Source organism: Kryptolebias marmoratus, linkage group LG13 (assembly GCF_001649575.2).
Source record: "Kryptolebias marmoratus isolate JLee-2015 linkage group LG13, ASM164957v2, whole genome shotgun sequence".
NCBI classification, from domain to species: domain Eukaryota; kingdom Metazoa; phylum Chordata; class Actinopteri; order Cyprinodontiformes; family Rivulidae; genus Kryptolebias; species Kryptolebias marmoratus.
This window is the reverse complement of record NC_051442.1, coordinates 10,625,454-10,642,908: the sequence shown is the minus strand read 5'-3', so window position 1 is coordinate 10,642,908 and position 17,455 is coordinate 10,625,454. Positions and strand designations below refer to the sequence as shown.

The 17,455-nt window shown below is 41.5% G+C and overlaps 1 protein-coding gene across 2 annotated transcripts in view; it reads right to left on the bottom strand.

Moving 5' to 3' along the window:
• The window catches only part of dclk1a (doublecortin-like kinase 1a), a 47,185-nt gene that overhangs the window by 11,851 nt on the left and 17,879 nt on the right, over positions 1-17,455 (bottom strand). Inside the window, exons 5-6 of one of the 2 annotated variants that reach the window (XM_017418115.3) lie at positions 13,789-13,896; positions 4,701-4,795 (exon numbers count right to left, since the gene is read on the bottom strand). In XM_017418115.3, coding sequence (XP_017273604.1) covers positions 4,701-4,795; positions 13,789-13,896 — 203 coding nt within the window. Of the gene's footprint in view, positions 1-4,700; positions 4,796-7,242; positions 7,383-13,788; positions 13,897-17,455 lie in introns of those variants that run through there. The other variant, XM_017418118.3, reaches the window with a different exon arrangement.

The following is a 17,455-nucleotide window of genomic DNA, read 5'->3' as shown; positions in this document are numbered from 1 at the left end:
ACAGTCACCCCCCCCCCCCCCCCCCCCCCCCACAGCCTGGCTGGAGGTAGTGCTCTTCAGATCTGCAGTGGGAGCACTCAGCAGCTGAATACTGATCAGTGTAGAAATGGGCATTAAAGAGGGATGTCCACGGCTGACCTTACTTGAAAAGCAAACAAAAATCTCGGAAGCAGATGGGCTGTAGCACAGATAATGATCTCTTCTGTAGTGGGGGAAAGAAAGGTCTGCCAGCTGTAGAAGTGCAGATTAAAAATGCAGCACGCATTTACATAACCAAGTTAAGGATGGTCCCAAGCTTTGTCCTCCATGCTGCCGTCTGAATCTGATTATCAAACACATCCTGAAGCCTTTTTTTTTTTCTTTCTGCCCCTAAACCGCTTTTCCTAGCAGCGTTTTCATGTTACTTCAAAAACTAATATTAGAAGCAGAACTGTTTGTTTCAACTAATATGATTTAATAAACACAGAGAAGTCTGTTTAGTCCCAGCTGCATTGATTTCAGACGGCAGTAATCCACTTTGGCCTTGGATCAGCCATCGGGTCGGCATTAAACTTGTCCAAACAGATTGTTCAAAGAGCGACCTGCAGCAGGTAAGATATTAACTGTTAATAGCCTGTTTTGCACAGCACCCTACTTTAAAAGATCTGAACTATTACTTTCATCGTGATGAAGCAACTACAGGAGAGGAGAGAAAAGAAAGAAGGCAAAATGAAAATGAAATAATGAATTTAATGACTTCAACAGATGGAAATGAATACATTCAGCAAAGAAATTACAAACATAATCAAATGAGCCAAAATGAGCTGGCAGCCTCCCGTGATCACGTTATGATCACAGCTAAAGGTCATTGTCCGAATCTGAAGCTTTCCAGAAGGAAAAGAGTGAACTTTAGTTACAGTAAATAGAATAGCATGTACATTTATCCTTCGCGCATAATTTCAATAAATAAGTTTCCTATTGTTTCGACGTGACAGGAATCTCAATTTCTGTCGTTTTCCTACGAAGTGCAGCCAGTCTTTTTGGCAGTCAAAGAAACATATTTGCACACACTGTCTACTGACATCAACACAACATGAAATGAGAAATATAGTACAGACCAAAACAGACAAAAAAAAAACAAAAAACATTTACATGATCGAATCAGATACTTTTAAAATAATACATCACTTCCTTCACTGCTCACATTTTCTCTTATTCTCTCTCTCTCACACACACACGCACAAATAAATAATAAATGAACAACCTAATGGAAAATAAACGAGTGATAAGAATGAAAGATGGAGCATGCAATTCAATGGATTTTGGATATGAATGACTAAAGAGTGAAATGAGGGCGTTTGTTGTGGATTATAATACAAATAACATAAATACTGTATCTACCTGACGATCACAGCCTCTGTAACACTAACTTTCCTTCATGGTCGTTTCCTGAAAGACTGATTTTTTTCTTTTTTTTTCTGCTCGCATTTGTTTCACAGAGCTGTGACCTCGCCTCATTTCATTCATCTGTACGTGACTCAGATTATGGTTCAATGAGAATGCCCGTGTGACTAATTGTGTCGGTAGGATTGAAGGGAGAAAAGTGGGCTGCTTCTTGTGAGGCAAGTGGCCTTCAGAGGACTATAAGAAGTGCAAACGGAAAGAGGGTGGTGGTGGTGGTGGGGGGGGTGACTTTGTGAATGCAAACGACTGTTTCGAGCCAGTTTCCCAGAAAGTGGGTCACAGTGTGCACAGAATGTATAAATGTGACAGCCTGTGCTTCAACCTCCTGCCTGCCACCCGTGCACAAATGCAGAATATATTCATAAAAGCGTTTTCGGTATCGTTCTCGAAGCATGGGACTCTCTGTGGATTTTCTTTGAATGTATGCGGTTGCATGTATGGCGGCTGCAGCACAGGTAAGGGTACGAAGTCACAATGTCTGCTTATTCCGCTCCAGGAAATGGGTTGGAACGGTCCGAGCCACGTGAGCAACCTACTTCGGGCAGCCTCGAAGTATGTAAATGCAGCGTTCAGCGAAGTGAATGCTTTAAATGTTGCTCTCTCAGTAGGTCACTGAGCCTACACGACTTCCTGTGAAATCGTTTTTTTTTTTTTACTTTATATAACCTTTAACTTATAAGTTTAACTTACTTTGAAGCTTTTAGTGTTTTACAAAGATTAAACAAACAGAGCACAAACACATACAGGCGGGTTGCCTATCTCTGTGTGTGTGTGTGTCTGTTAGCAAAATATCTCATGAACGACTGGGTGGATTTTAATAAAACATAAACATTATTATAACTCAGTCAGTTTTACAGATATTGAACAAAGTTTTGGTGTGGTAGTAGCTGGGTGTTGTCCGCAACACACACTCTGAGTGCTAATATATCACACAAGATCTTTATTTGAAACCTTGGCATCTGAGGGAGCGGGAAATGTGCATTTCTTCAAGCAATGCTAGTCCTTTAATTAGATTAAGTCATGTCCTTCAGATGCAAGAAATCACCCGCTTACCTAACAAGGATTGTTGCGTGTGCTTAAACCCTAAAACTATAATTATTCTTGCATAATTAGGACAGAGATGGCAGGGAAGGACACCGGACGTCCACATAATTTACTGGACTCGGTGCCAAGCTTTTAAAACGAGCTTAGAATGCGCTCCAGGGGAAATAATGGAATATGACGCCACAGTTTCAAATTAATATGCTTTCATATGGGGAAGTGAGAAGAGGGGGGGAGGGTGCTTGTAAGTGAGCGAGAACAGCGAGGAGAAAAGCTGTCAGAGGGGGGGGGGTCGCAATCACCGCCAGGGCAGGTAGAGGAAAAGCAAGGGGCGGAGGAGAGAACTGCATCGTAATGTCGCTGAAGAGCGTGAAGCAGCAGAGTGGAGAGGAGAGAAACAATGGGGCTGAGAGGCTTCCGCTCCTCCTCCCAGCCGAGCCGTCGCAGGAGTCATACAGAGGGGTCAGAGAGTGCAAAACGCTTTTCAACAACTATACCCTCAATCTGTGGTGTGCAGGAGTAGAGTTTACCTGCACAACAAAACGCATTTATGACGCCTATTTATGAAAAAACGTGGACAGTGGTCAAAAAGAAGCAACATGGTTGCATTTAAAGTGCAAAAAGGTCATCTCTTTGTTCGGTTTTCTCATGAGACAGAGTTAGCCCACTATCACCTCTCTATCCAACCCTTGAGTAATAAACTGAAAGTTCACATTTCCAGAAACCACAAACACACAAGTTCATGTGGTGTGCAAAGGTACATTACGGCACAGCATCTGATTAAAAGTCATTGTTGCACATCTTGTGTGTTGTAAAATACTCAATATAAAAACACATGTGTGCGTTTCTCACAAAGTCCCAACTAAAACAGTTTAAAATGGGTGCACGTGCCAACCTGCTTCCTCCCAGCTCCGAAATCCATGGTGACCCACTTCCAGATGAACCTGGAAGCTCTAATGTACCCTTTCTATATTTCAGAAGCTGCAACCTAAATCTAGATCCGTTCCTGCTGCCCGGACCACCGCAGGAGTCACAAGCCGAGAAGAGGCCAGTGTCTATCAGCAGCTCATCAAATGCAGCACGAGACCGAACTTCAGGGCTTAATTTAGCAATAAACGCACACACAGGCATGGAATACTAACTCCAGCAGCATGGTGCCGAACTATTATGTTGCTTAAATGCATAAATCTCCTGAGCATATTTGAAAAAAAAAAAAAAAAATCACTTCTGTCTTTCTGCCAGCTCGCAAGAATTACAACCACAATTACAAAACAAATCATTAGTAACACTCAGTCAGACTGTTTGTGGAAAACAAACAAAACAAAAAAAAAAAAGTGCAATTAGATGCTAGTAAAAGCTTAAATTATACTCCAGTGTGTGATTATAAAGGGGGAACTCAGTGGAAGTTATTAGGAAGGCAGGGGAAGGCAGGGGGAACTAAATCAGCAGCGGGCTTTAAATTCCTACAAATTAAAGAGCTTCTGTGAGAATATAAAGTCTGACTGGGACTGAAGCTGAAGCTAAAAGGTCACATCGGCTGTGCTAAGAACTGGATGAACAAAAGCTTACAAACATCCTGCCAGTAAACTCAGGGAGTCCAGTTGCAGGTGAGACAGGTGAGACATAGGATTGAAGATTTTTCCATTTGAGTTGCATGCTCCTGCTCTGCAGGGTAACTACGAGCTCGGCGGGAAAAACACTGTCACAGTAGCGCCGATCCTCTCTGGGTACCGCTAACTGCGGTACTCAGAGAGCTTGTTCGCACGGGTGTAAAATTACAAAATGACACGAGATCGACCCGTCTCGTCTTCTAAATTGGGTTTTGCACAAACCGCTGACTCACAAAGCGAGCGTTAACACGGTTCACCGCAGAGCTAACACTCGCAGACAGAAGTCTCCGCGAGGAACGAACGGCAAGAACAGATCAGCAGATGTGCAAATAACATGGATTTGTTTGCCAACTATCGACACAGATTCTAACGTAAGCCTTCCCGGATGAGGTCAAAGGTCGACTCCCCGCCCTGCTCTGAGATGCTAAATGTTGGGATGTTTCCACGTTCTCTAGTGGCTCTAAGATGCGGTCGGCCTAAGCTCAGTTGCAGCTTTGTCCTTTTCCTGAGAACATAAAGGGAACGTGTCACAGTTGTAGCATAACTAATATCTACAGACTTGATTGTGTGTGTGTGTTTGTGTGTGTCTGTGTGTTCTAGCCTTACCCGGCGTCGGCTGAGGCTGCCCGGGCTGGTCGGGGAGGGGCTGGGAGACTTTCCCGAATGAGGAGTGGACAGCTGGCTGGCCGGCGTCCCATTCACTGGAGGGATGAAGAAAAAAAAAAACAGAGAGAAAAGTGGAGCACATTAAAGACTGAAAGAGGAATATCCAAATCAAACAAGGGTCCTTCGTGTTCATAGAGTCGTATTTGCATGCAGCAACCCACACTTCCGCCCTTCAGCACATCCATTTACACGAATGTGGCAGAGTGGGAGGAGGAAGAGGAAGCGGAGGCAAACGAGGGGGAGTGGGGGCGGCTCAAGTCTGTTTTTATTATTTTTGTTTGCATTGTTTTGGTGTTTAACCTCGACTGTAGCGTAAACCCTGTTCCTGAAACACCCCAGTTACACTTAAAGGGATAGTTCAAATCCATCTAAAGCACTTTTTGAAGATTTGTAGCCCTTCGAGCGGCATCAGTTTGGAGAAAAAGAGTTTAATTCAGACCAGATTAGCAAATCAGAGCCGGGGCCGAGATCAAAGTGGATTAATGCCAACTTAAAACAACTTCAGTCTCAAAAAAAACAAGACAGCTGAGACTAGCCATTAGCTCGTCACTGTTCTGATTTAAACTAGGGGTAGGAGACATGGCAAAACTATGTCACTTTTTTTTTTACAGTAAAATCATAATTTTATGATTTATTACATCGATTATTTTCTTACTAAGTAACTGTGCAGTGCAACTTGCTCCTTCCTTTTGCAAAAACATAGCCTGCCATCCCACCAACAAAGGAAAATTATATATATATACACACCACACTATATTTTACAGTTAGCACATAAAATATAGACTAAAACTACAATATTGTATTGTGTTTTGTTCTCAGTGAGTTTAATTTTCTTTCACCAGACATTCTGCTGGACATCTTTTATCTTTTTTGAGAATATATCACATAAAGCTTCCCCCAGAACAAGCATAGTTTTATTAATTTTTAATAGCAAAATATCTCATTCCATACGTACAACTACAAAGTCTGTAATAACCTCATGTCACTAACATTCGCTTGGGTTCGCTGAAGTGATGAGCTAACTTCAGCTCGCTCCATCCTGTTGATATGAAGTTGTCACTCATTTTCTTGCCATTTCAATCAATTATGCGCTGACAAAACTTACTGTATCATTCAGTCATTCCTCTGCTACTAACTTGGAGTTAAACGTCAGATTTTCTGGATGGACTTTCAATAAGCTGCAGGTAGAATATGCCCTACAGGCGATCACTAAATTAAACTATTTCTCCAAACTGAGGTCGTCCGAAGAGCTACCTACAGCACGTAAGATAATAAGTGTTAATAGCCTTTCCACAAAACCTCACTTCAAAAGATCTGAGCTACAGCTTTAATATGTTTAAAGCTTTGAGTGTATGGACAGAAATGAGTAAAATAAAAAAAAACATCAGGATGTCCTCGTTCTTGACCATAGATTCAGTCATACTTGTGACCTCAGCACAGTCTACTTCTCCAGCTGTAGCAGAGCACACACACACACAAAAACCCAGCGGCATCATCTCATTAAACCAGAACATCACATTAATCAACGTTTCACCCGAATCCTGTGTGTGGTCAGGCAGGAGAAGCCTAATGGCATCATTAACTTATGCAAATTACAACCTTCTTTGCAATCTTAACACATACACACTCACACAAAAACCCTGCAAGTTTTCACCGACTGCTTGGAAGGAACCTTTAAGAGGTCGCTTTTAGAAATAAAAATAAAAAAATGCAGCGAAAGACTTTAAAACAACCCCAGAATCTTTCTCCTTTTCTTTATCTTCTCTCTTTTCTTTCTCCTCCCTCCATCTCTGAGCCATGTTTTCCATTAGTCTACAGCCTTAAGGATTGCTGCATGTAAACACACCAACATTTTCTCTCTTTTTTTTAGAGTCAATCCGTCTTGATAAAGCAGATAAGTAAAAGAGCATTCACCGCCAGTTCCCCGGCTTTTCTTTCTTTTTTTTTTCTCCCTTTATTACTTTCTTTCCCTTCCATCTCTGAGCTTCAGTTAGGATTAGGCTTCCAGCTTTGAGGATTTTAGATGCAGAACACATCTCCAGAAGCTTGGTGCAGCAGCCGGTTACAACCCGACTCCCTGCTGAGATTTATTTTTTCCTGATTTATTCGAGACCAAAAAAAAGGGGGGGGGGGAATAAAAGCATGTGTATTTTTTATTTTATTTTGTGTGTGTGTGTGTGTGTGTGTGTGTGTGTGTGTGTGTGTGTGTGTTTGTGTGCTGATCCATGGCATCTTCATTGATGAAATCCAGCATCAGTCTTACGCACACGCACAGACACTCCACACCTTAATGCAACATTCATGAGCATTTTCACCGACTTCTTTATATCAAACCATACTTCCTCTTTTGGGAAAAAAATAAATAAAATAAATCTCTTTTTGTCAAGGTCATACGTCCGTGCGAAGAGGATCAGAAACCACCCGCATTCATCCCCATTGGGGGTCGAAGTTTCGAGGCAGAACGAAGCCCGCCGGTCCCTACCTTCCACTTCCAGCATGACGAAAAGCACAGTGTTAATCCACAGAGAGCAGCAGCAGCAGCAGCAGCAGCAGCAGCAGCACCTGAGGGGGGGAGGCCGTGTGTGTGGGGGGGTGGGGGTGGGATTCGGCTCTCCTGGTCCGCGTTGCCGTCCGTGTTGGTAGTAAACTGAGCTGAATGGGAGACGGAGCAGAGCTGTACTACAGCCCGGGAGGCGGAGATGTGGCTGCTTGCGCACACTCTGACGCGCACCGCTCCGGAGCGGAGACGGAGAGAGAGAGAGAGAGAGGGAGAGAGAGAGGGAGAGAGAGAGAGAGAGAGAGCACCCGGAATTTTAATGTTTCTGGCGGCTGGCCTCCGTCGGTCTAAGCCAAGAAAGAAAGAAAGACGTGTGTGTCTATGTTCGAGCTGGATATATATATATATATATATATATATATATATATATATATAATTATTAATTAAGAGGTCGAGCAGAGCCGTGAAGAAGAGCCTGCTGCATATCGCCCGCCGCCTGTTTCAGCCACTTTTGCGTTGGCTAATATCGACTGGCTGTGGCGGCCATCTTGAACTGGGTTTTCGAGGTACATCCGGTGATTATTTCCTGAAAGGTTCACTGAAATCTGCCCAGTGGCTCCTGAGATAATTTGCAAACAGACAGACAGACAGCTGACTCCAAAAATGGCTGAATTTTTTCACAAAGATCCTGAGACATCGGCTAGCGCTGGGGATCAGGCTCAGCTACTACCAATCAACCAATTTTACCTCAATATCTGCTCAGTTAACAAAGTTATAGCAATTGTTTAGCGTTTTTTAGAGTCAGTTGGCTCTGGTGGCCATCTTGACTCAGCTTGACTCCAAATGTTAATCCACTGTAGATGCACGTCCAATAACTAGTTTGAGCAAGTTTTAATAAAATCTGTCCAATGGTTGATGAGATATTTTGCTAATAGACAGACAAACAAACATGACATAGTCGTGGCAGTGGACTATAATCATATGTTAAATTTAACAGCTGGAATCATATAAAGCTCTGCCACAAATCTTATTTAATCATTTCTTTTGGGACCATATGTAAACACCAGTACAGCCTCACAGAATGTCATAAAAATATTGCAAATTATCTAATTATTAGTTCAAATGGAGGCTAAGTAAAGAGTGTAGTGTCACTGCTGTTACCCACGAGATCCTTCAGTTTGGTTTTTACTTCCTTACTTTACTTTTATAGTCTCTTTTATTAGAATCACTGAAACATCATAGTTTGCCTTCAGATTATCATTTTCATTTCTACCACGTTACAAATGTGCTTTTTTTAAAAAAAAAAAATCATATTTAGCAATGAGTTTGAGCCCATCGTAAACAAGACACCGAAATGAAAGACGAACAACCCACTGAAACTTTAAAAAAAATGTGCAAGAAAAGAGAAGAAAACGCTAAACTTGCACACATCAGCTTAAATACGAGGATTTTCATTTTGTGCTCTGTTCGAATCTAACAACAAAGCCAGTCAAAATGACCTGGAGTTTGTGTAATGGATGCTAAAGAACTTCAAAAGGACGCAGAGGTGATAATGATGGATATGAAAATCACATAATTTGAGTCCGTCTCCAGTTGTGTGATGTACGTCTTTGATAATGGCCACATATTGTGTTCAACGTTTCCAAAGACCGAGCAGGAGAGACAAACATAGCTTCAGTGCGAAACGTATAGAAAATGTATGCATCCAAAATGGGGGTTTTAGCAGCCTGAAGGGAAATCTACTGTTTTTGGTGTAATTATGCTTTTTACGTGTAGCTGAAGGGACAATTATGAGTCAGCTGAAATATTTTGGAAACCCAAACAGACAAAAAGACTGAAGCTGTCTGACGCTGAACTCATCACAGGAACGCTACTGTGCAGCAAAACACAACGTGGAGTGACGAGAACGTCCTTACACAGATGACCTTTACCAAACAAAAAAAAAAAACTTTAGGCTGAATAACATTTGAATATTAAACTACATCATTATTATACTGTGGAGGGAATATTGGAGGATTACAAACTGCAGATAATTTATAAAATGTAGACAAAGTTGTTATTGTTGGGTTTCTGGATCACAGTTAAAAGCCTTAAAATTGTGATTCCTGATGTTGTCATCCTGGTTTTATGCACCTGCATGTGACAAATAAAAGCCAGATCCCACTCAGAAATCAAACTTTCCATACAAGGGCAAATCCAGAAAAGCTAATGTGGCCAGTGAGACTATAAAAGACTGAATCTACTATAAACAGTGTTTAAGAAGACTTGATGATGTGCTTGGGACCTTCAGCTTGGTAACATGATATTTACTGAGATCATACATCAAGCGAGAAGTAAGATCTTTTCTGAAAGACTTCTCATTTTGATTTCTCCATGTTGGGTTTAAAACCTTTTAGACTGGCTCCACTTCAGACCAACATTTCCTCCTTATTGGCCCGTTTTAGGAAAGCGCCTCTTTCCATTCATCTCATGCTAAGTGAATGTGTCAGTTTCACGTCTAACTGAGCTACTTTCCTTTAAATGACAGCCGTACTACGCCAGGGTTAATAATATTTCACTTTTAACTGCAGCGTACGTGGTGTCACATGCCTGGATAGGTGGCCGTAAGTAGGGTGGGCATCCAAACTTTTTAGAAATGAAGCGTAAACTTTATCTAGAACTAGTAAAAGCTAGGATCCTGACTGTCGGTGGGATATAATCCTAGTAAATAGTAACATCCTGTCACTGTTACGCCACAGAAACAAGGCTAGGGGGGTGCTGTAGCACTCTTAGATGGATGCCAGAAGAAGGACATGCATATCTACTTACATCAATGTAAAAAAATAAAAATAAAAAAAGAATGAAAACTAATTTTGTTTGTGCTGCATTGTTTAAATTTCAATCATATTTTGATATTAGGTTTTGTAAATCTAGTATGTAAATCAGTACAGTGATTGTTTATCTGCGTGTAAAGTTTTACAACATAAAAACCTACAAAAAAGGGGCAGATAAGTCATGATTACAGTTTTATAGATACTATCCGTCCAAAATACAAAGCTTATTTTTTTTAATGTGCATGTTCAGATAAGAGAACCTGCACTGTGGGTTTGCATTTCACTGCATATATTTGGTGTTATGATATTCCTCACGTGGGCGTTTAGGGTCACACACACTCACACATGCTCACAGCACCTACGGCTATGTGTAGAAATAATATTTTCAATTGTTTTTTAGCCAAAGTCTGAAATCGGTGCACTCTAACTTAAGATTTTATACAATAATGTGAAGAGGAGGTAACATAAAAAAAACCGAGTTAAACCTGAATGACAGAATGCTGGTGCTTCAGCAGACTGACTGAAACAACAATATTTTGTTTCCCCTTTAAAAAGAAATGTTTTTTTTTACATAAGTAATAAGTATTAATCAAGAGCAATACCACCCCAGAGCAAAATAAATATTTAAAGACCCCCAAATTTTTGCTCCACAATTCTAATATTAGTTTCTTCCATTTTTTTTTTTTACTTTGTAACATCATTTTTTTTTAATACTGTACATCTGTGTCCCTCCTTAGTGGGTTTATTATAGAACAAGAAAAGTAACGAAGGCTGCAGAAATCACGCGTTTACAGTTCAGAAAGTGCCTCAGCTGCAGGAGTGATTCCTCTGGAGGCACGCAGGGTTTATTTTTGGGGTCAGCCTCCCCAAACGCGTCAACATGCAAAGCAACTTGTGACATAAGGAGAAGGTGAAAAGCTGAAGTGCCGGGGCAATTCTCGCCGACACCATCTGCACCCCGTCGTCGGTTTTAGCAAATATGAGGCATCGGCAGAGAGACAGATGGCGAGACGAGGAGAGAAACTATGTTTGAGTGCAAATTGTTTTCACACTTTATTTTAGGGTCTGTGTGTGTGTGTGTGTGTGTGTGCTCAGCTGGGGTTGTGACATCATCGCAGAAAGAGGTTCGAGTGATGACAGTTTTGGGCTGAGACGCAGTAACCTGCCCACACACAACTGAAGGATGACTGCCAAGTGAAACACCACACTGTGATTAAAAAATATAAATACCTGCATTTTCATGTAAATATTCATATTATCACCTTTTAATTACTTGGAGGCTTCCTTCAGATGGTTTCATTTTGTAATGAAACTAGCAGTCCTTGAAGGAATGCATATCACCCACTGACTTGTAGGCTTGAAAACAAACAGCTTACTTCATCTGTTAGCGCTGGGAGTATGTGTTGGGGATGACTCTCAGCTACTGCCACACCCAATTTTAGCTTGATATCTATAAAACTGGCTGAGCTACAGCCACTTTTGGGTTTGCAAGGCTGATTAGCTGTGGCAGCCATCTTAAATTGAGTTTTACAGATGAGGCTGTACTGGTTTTTAAACTTCTAAATCAAACAATGCACAAAGGTTGAAATGGGGCTGGATTCTCTACAGTTTGATTCTTATCATTTTGGGGTTTTTTTTATTACTGTCAGGACGTTGGTAGTTTGGACACATCAACAACGTAAATTACAACAGGTGACGTATGCTAATCGGATCAGTTCGTAGCTATAACATTAATTAACCCATATAAACTTTTACATTAATTCAAGGTAAACAAACAGGAGGCAGAGATGGAAGTGTGAATTCTTTTTCATCCGACCAAACATTTGTTTAACACCTTCCCAGTGCACTCGCCGTGGTACTACAAGTGTGACTATTCCTCTGGCTGTTCTCACATAAACCCCTGCTCTTCGGACGGTTTCCAGGTCTCAGCTGCAAACTTCTTCCACAGCGAGCGGCAGCCAGGCATGCAGAGGGACACCAGGTGGTGTTTGACGACACTCACGTTGCGCTATATGCTCTCTGTCTCGGAGATAATTCACACCTAACATCTGCTCTGCAGCTTTAGCTTGGCTTGGAATCATTTCAGGACTGCGATGCCTGGAGAGAAAATCATTATGGGACTCTGAAGCTGTTTTCAACAAATCTAAAAACCTGCAGTGATCTTTAAAACTAGCCTGTTTTTGTATAGCCTAAAAACAGACTGAGCTTGGGTGATGGGTGATGCAGTACGGCACAAAATATCAGGGAGTATAGTGTGATTTTAAAGCAAAATAAGAAGATTAAACACCAGGTTCATCGTTTGTTTTCCTCCGTACTCTTCCACCAAAAACAGACACTGTTTTAGGGAGTAAATCTAAAACTGTCAACAGCAAAACAGCAACGCTCTATGCAGCAGAGGGAGTGCCAGAAGGGGAACATTTCACACGAGAGAAACGGTAGGGTGGTCTGACTCAGGGTTCCAGCGGGGAGCGACCGTCAGTCAGCTCCGTCTCCAACGGCGGGGACATTTTACAGGAAGCCTCTGCCATATATGGGTGCCGCCAGCTTATTGTGTTTCTAACTAACATGCTCTTTCTGCGAAATGTTTCCATAGCGACCGAGATGACCCACCACCACCACCTTACTGACTTTTGTTTTCTCTCTTTCGCACAGAGACACACACATTTGTATATACACACCTTTATTCCAAGGCGCTCATTCTGTGCATGACTCACCCGCATAACCTTTTTTCTCAAAAGTTCTCAAGCAGCCCAGTACCTTTATGTCTCGCCACATGCCTGTCTCTATGCCTCTTCTCTTTTTTTTTTTTGCACAATTCCTCACCTTATCTTCATCTTGCAATCATTTAAAAAAAAAAAAAAAAACGGTACATCTGTCCATGTCTGTGTGCTCAAACAGAAGGTGGAACAAAATGTTTCTGGCTGTTGCATCACCCTCTGAATCATCTCTGACCCAATAGGTCTCTACACAGTAACTAACTAAATAATTACAGCGAGGCTGAAAAACTTGAGTGTGCAGTTGCATAACTAATGATAACAGCCAGAGCTCAAGCTGTGCAATCAAGACAAAGAATACGCTGATATTTGCCAAAGCTTGAAACTAATTACCAAGTCCACACATGGCTGAATGTTCGGCGCATTAATGGGAGCTGCTTTCAGTTGTTGAAATTAATGCTCTTTTTGTGCATGTTTGTTTTCTATCACCTCTAAAAGAAAAAAAAGGTGTTTTTTGTGGTGTACCATCAGGCACAAACAATAGAGCAGAAACAAGAGTGAGCTCTCACAGCTTCATGACATTTCATTAGTATGTCAGGTGAAAAGCAGCTAGCGGGGAGCTGCAGGATTGAGTCACCAGCCCCTCTCATCTTTACTCCCTCTCCCTCTTTTTTTTGTGTGTGTGTTGCCTCTCTCAGCCATGTTTGCATATCTTTCCACTCCCTCGTGAAACCGTTCTCATTTGAATCCTGCATCTCACGCTGCCAGACGCTCTGCAGAAACCCCCGATATCTTTGCGGTGCTTGTTCATTATCGCGCTGCAACGCAGGCGGAAGAAATGAACTTGAAAATGCTAAACAATCTGATGAGGAAGTTTCGGGACACAAACAACTCACAGCCACTGGGTGTGAGACGCTCCTGTGTTAAGCTACAGAAACATTGCATTCACATTCAAAAAAAAAAAGAAAGGAAGTTGGACAAGAAGATAAATAAGACAGCTTTACCAGATGCTGGAGACTTGCTGCGACGTGATTGGATGGCTGTCCTGGGGGAGCATCGGTTGACAGAGCCCGACATCTTGCCATAGGTCACTGACTTCATCATACGGCACTCTGCAAGCACAAAAACCACATGCAGGACTTGTTCAGGGAAGCACAAACACCCTCAATTTCGTTCATTTGGCCAATCAAACAGCATCAAAAATCTGCTAAAAGTAGCATGCAATCCACTGAATTCTGAGCATGGCTGTAGTTAGGTTAAACCTCAGGACCCCTGCAGCAGAAAAGGGTCTCGACCTTCGCTGGGTTCACTTTCCAAAGAAAATGATCGGTGTTGCAGTAGGGACAGCTGTGACTCATGGAATACTTTGCAGGCATATGATTAAAATAAATGAGCCTTGTGATAGTACTTACACACCCTCCCGGCCTTTTTTCTCCACAAAACTTTCCTCCTCTCCTGTTCATTAACCCAGCCCCATTATAGCTCATTAACATTTTAGACGAGCGGGGAGAAGCCCGTTCCCATCGACCCATCTCTGTGCATGTGTGTGTTTATCCGCGTGTGCCGTCTGCTGGGGTGATTAATGCACGATGCGGAGTGTTAACATGATGACAGTGTGCCAGAGTTGAGGCAGAGGCGATAATTATAGCGATGCCAAGAGGAGGCGAAGATGTGTGCAGCTCTGACTCCGACTGTCTGTCTGTTCCGTTTGTCACTCCGTGTTCCCGTCTGTCTGTTCCTGCCTCCTGCTCCCTGTCTGCCAGAGGATGAAGAGGTGTCATACTCCACAGGAAACACCACAGACACGAGTGTTGCTCGGAGCCCTTTGAATCTATGCATCTGCGTCTGGGTGTGCTTTGGGTGCGTTTTGGTCTAAACGCTGACATTTAGAACACATTTCATCATGACTGGGAGTATGAGAGGATTTTTTTTTTCCAGTCACGCAGGGTTCACATTTGTGAGCAACCTCCTATGTTCAGCGCTCTGGAAGCTTCTTGTTAGCAATATAACTATACATTTATTTAAAAACATTAAAAGGGTTAAAAATGATCTTACTGTGGAACACATTTAGCCTCTGACTACAGCTTGAAATCAATATTGTATGTTCTATAACCTAAAACTGAACAAATGATGATAATAATTACACAATATGTCTCATGTGGCATGCTGTAACTTTATTTTAGCTGATAAAAAAGGGTGAAGATAAATCTTTCTAGTTTCACAGTAAAAAAAAACAAAAAAATTTGGTTTAAATACTTATAGCTATCATAGACTGTCATGGAAAGTCCTGTTTCAAATGTTGGAGAAAACAGTCCAAACAGATGGATATTATCAACTGTTGAGAGGAAAAGTTATTTTATTACTTTACTGATAATAATAATGATAATGACGTTTAAATTCTTCTATCACACACTACCACCACATACATGGAGGTAGGATTATTAGGAACCATCTTTGTAAAAAAAACACAACAACAACAAGTCTTCCACAAGATGGTTAGAGCCCCTCAGAGCACGGAGCAGCATGACTCAGTCAGTCTGGTTTACACGAAAACACAAACCACTGCAGAGGAACGGTCGAAAAACTCTCAGAGACGACTAAAACAAGTTGCACCTTTAAGACTCTGAGAGAAAACCTACCTAAATATGACTTTAAATGTGTTTTTTTTACAAACAATGTGTGCAATTGAATGAGCTTATAGTAGATTGCGACTAGCTTTGTTGGCCAGTCACATGAAATGCAGACTCTTGATGCTGCAAGAAAAAAAACAAATAACAATAACGGCTCGGGCTGCAGCGTGCGTGTATGCTGTACTTTTAAGGTCACCGCTTGCTGCTGAGGCTGAAATCAAAACCTAAAATGACATTTTTTCTTCAGAAAAGATACAACGAGACTTGCTTTTTGATTATGTGGAGATAATCATCAGTAATTAATGACAATACAGATGGAGCCGTGGTCCTCAAAGCCTTTTTCCATGAACAAGGTCATTTTGTGATTTTTCTCAGGAGAGAAAAAGGTCCTTAATAGAAGGCTGACTAATAGAGGCTGCTTGGTATTGTGTTTTTGGGATTGAAAGGAGAAAAATATGAGCAGAGAGGGACAAAGACAAACAGAGGGGGAGGTGGGTGACCCAGGTAGGATGGAATAAGGGGATACTAGGGAAACAAGTGAACAAAATAAATGTTTCAACAAAAGCCAGAGGAGACTCATTCACGTGGGACAAAGAGTGAAACATAAGAATAAAGACGAGCAACTGAATGGCAGCTAGAGGAAAGACAGAAGCTAGAGGACAGAAAGCGCATCACAGATGGGACAAAATGTATCTTCAGTGGGCTGTGAAGGGGAGATGGGCGGCGGAGTGAAAGGACAGGAAAGATGGAGAGGAGAGGCAGCAAAAAGAAATAAGAAAACAGAGGATGAGCTAAACAGCCTTCACAGTCCGCTGTAACCTAAACTAGATGAGCGGAGTCTTTTGGGAAATAAATGCATTATTATAAAGGTGATTGGCAAGCCGCTTGAATGTTATTAACCGCAAATATTGTCTCGTGATAATTGTTTAGATTTAGAAATCTTATTTGTCTTCGTTTGCCCGTGGCATTAACTTTCCCACAGAGAATTTTGTCATGTCAAATTGTTCTAATGAGTTTTCGCTTCACCATAATTATGACTTGCTCTTCATTTAATTAGACTATCAGACCCCCAAAGGGACTCTAATATCGGTTTTTCTTTAAGTAAATGATTGTTTTCTATGGTTTCTGCGGTCCAAACTACCAACCTCTATGTGCTTTCTTGATGGTTCTGATGCTGTAAGGAATGTCTACAATACTCTCATGAGTCTTAGAAAAACGTCACAGGGATATTTAACATGAGCATAAGAATTAAGATGCTTCAAAATCCCAAAAACGGCAACCACCAAATCCAAAACTCAAGATTTTAAAACAGCAGTCCACTAAGGGTGGAGGACTTTTTTTTTAATTTTCATCACGAACATAAAGGATTTTGAATCAGTTTTGTTAATAATAATTATTAACTTAATGCTGAGGAATTTAAAGGGCGAGATATATGACTGAAAGCAAATTAATTGGACAAATACAAGTACTTTGCTTTAAAACTACTAAATATTCAAACAATGGGGGAGGGGCGGATCAAGCTAATTGTAATACATCGATAATTTTTTAATCATCTGATTTGTAATCGAATTGTGAGGTTCCTGAAGATTCCCACCCTAATTGTCCACAAGCAAATGGATGTCAGCATGGTGATTAATTTGACTGCTACAAATAAGAACTGCAGTGTGAATGCACAAAAATCCTGAGTGGTTTAAACAGGCTTCAGGGCTGCCATCTTTACTCAGGGTGGACCTGCCTCTCACTATAAAACTTTGTAGGATATTAGACGTGAAGCAGTCTTTCACCTGCTGTTCTTGCATGTCTTCTGATGTAAAATTCAAAATGAGAATATATATATATAAAAAATTCCCTTCTCACCCTCCGCAGGTGGTCTTTGTTTCATCCTCTGAGCTCGAGTCCTCTACCAGAGGCCTGGGAGCTTGAGGGTTCTGCGCAGTATCTTGGCTGTGCCTAGAACTGCACATTTCTGGACTGAGATGTCTGATGTTGTTCCTGGGATCTGTTGTAGCCACTGCTCCAGTTTGGGGGTGACTGCCCCTAT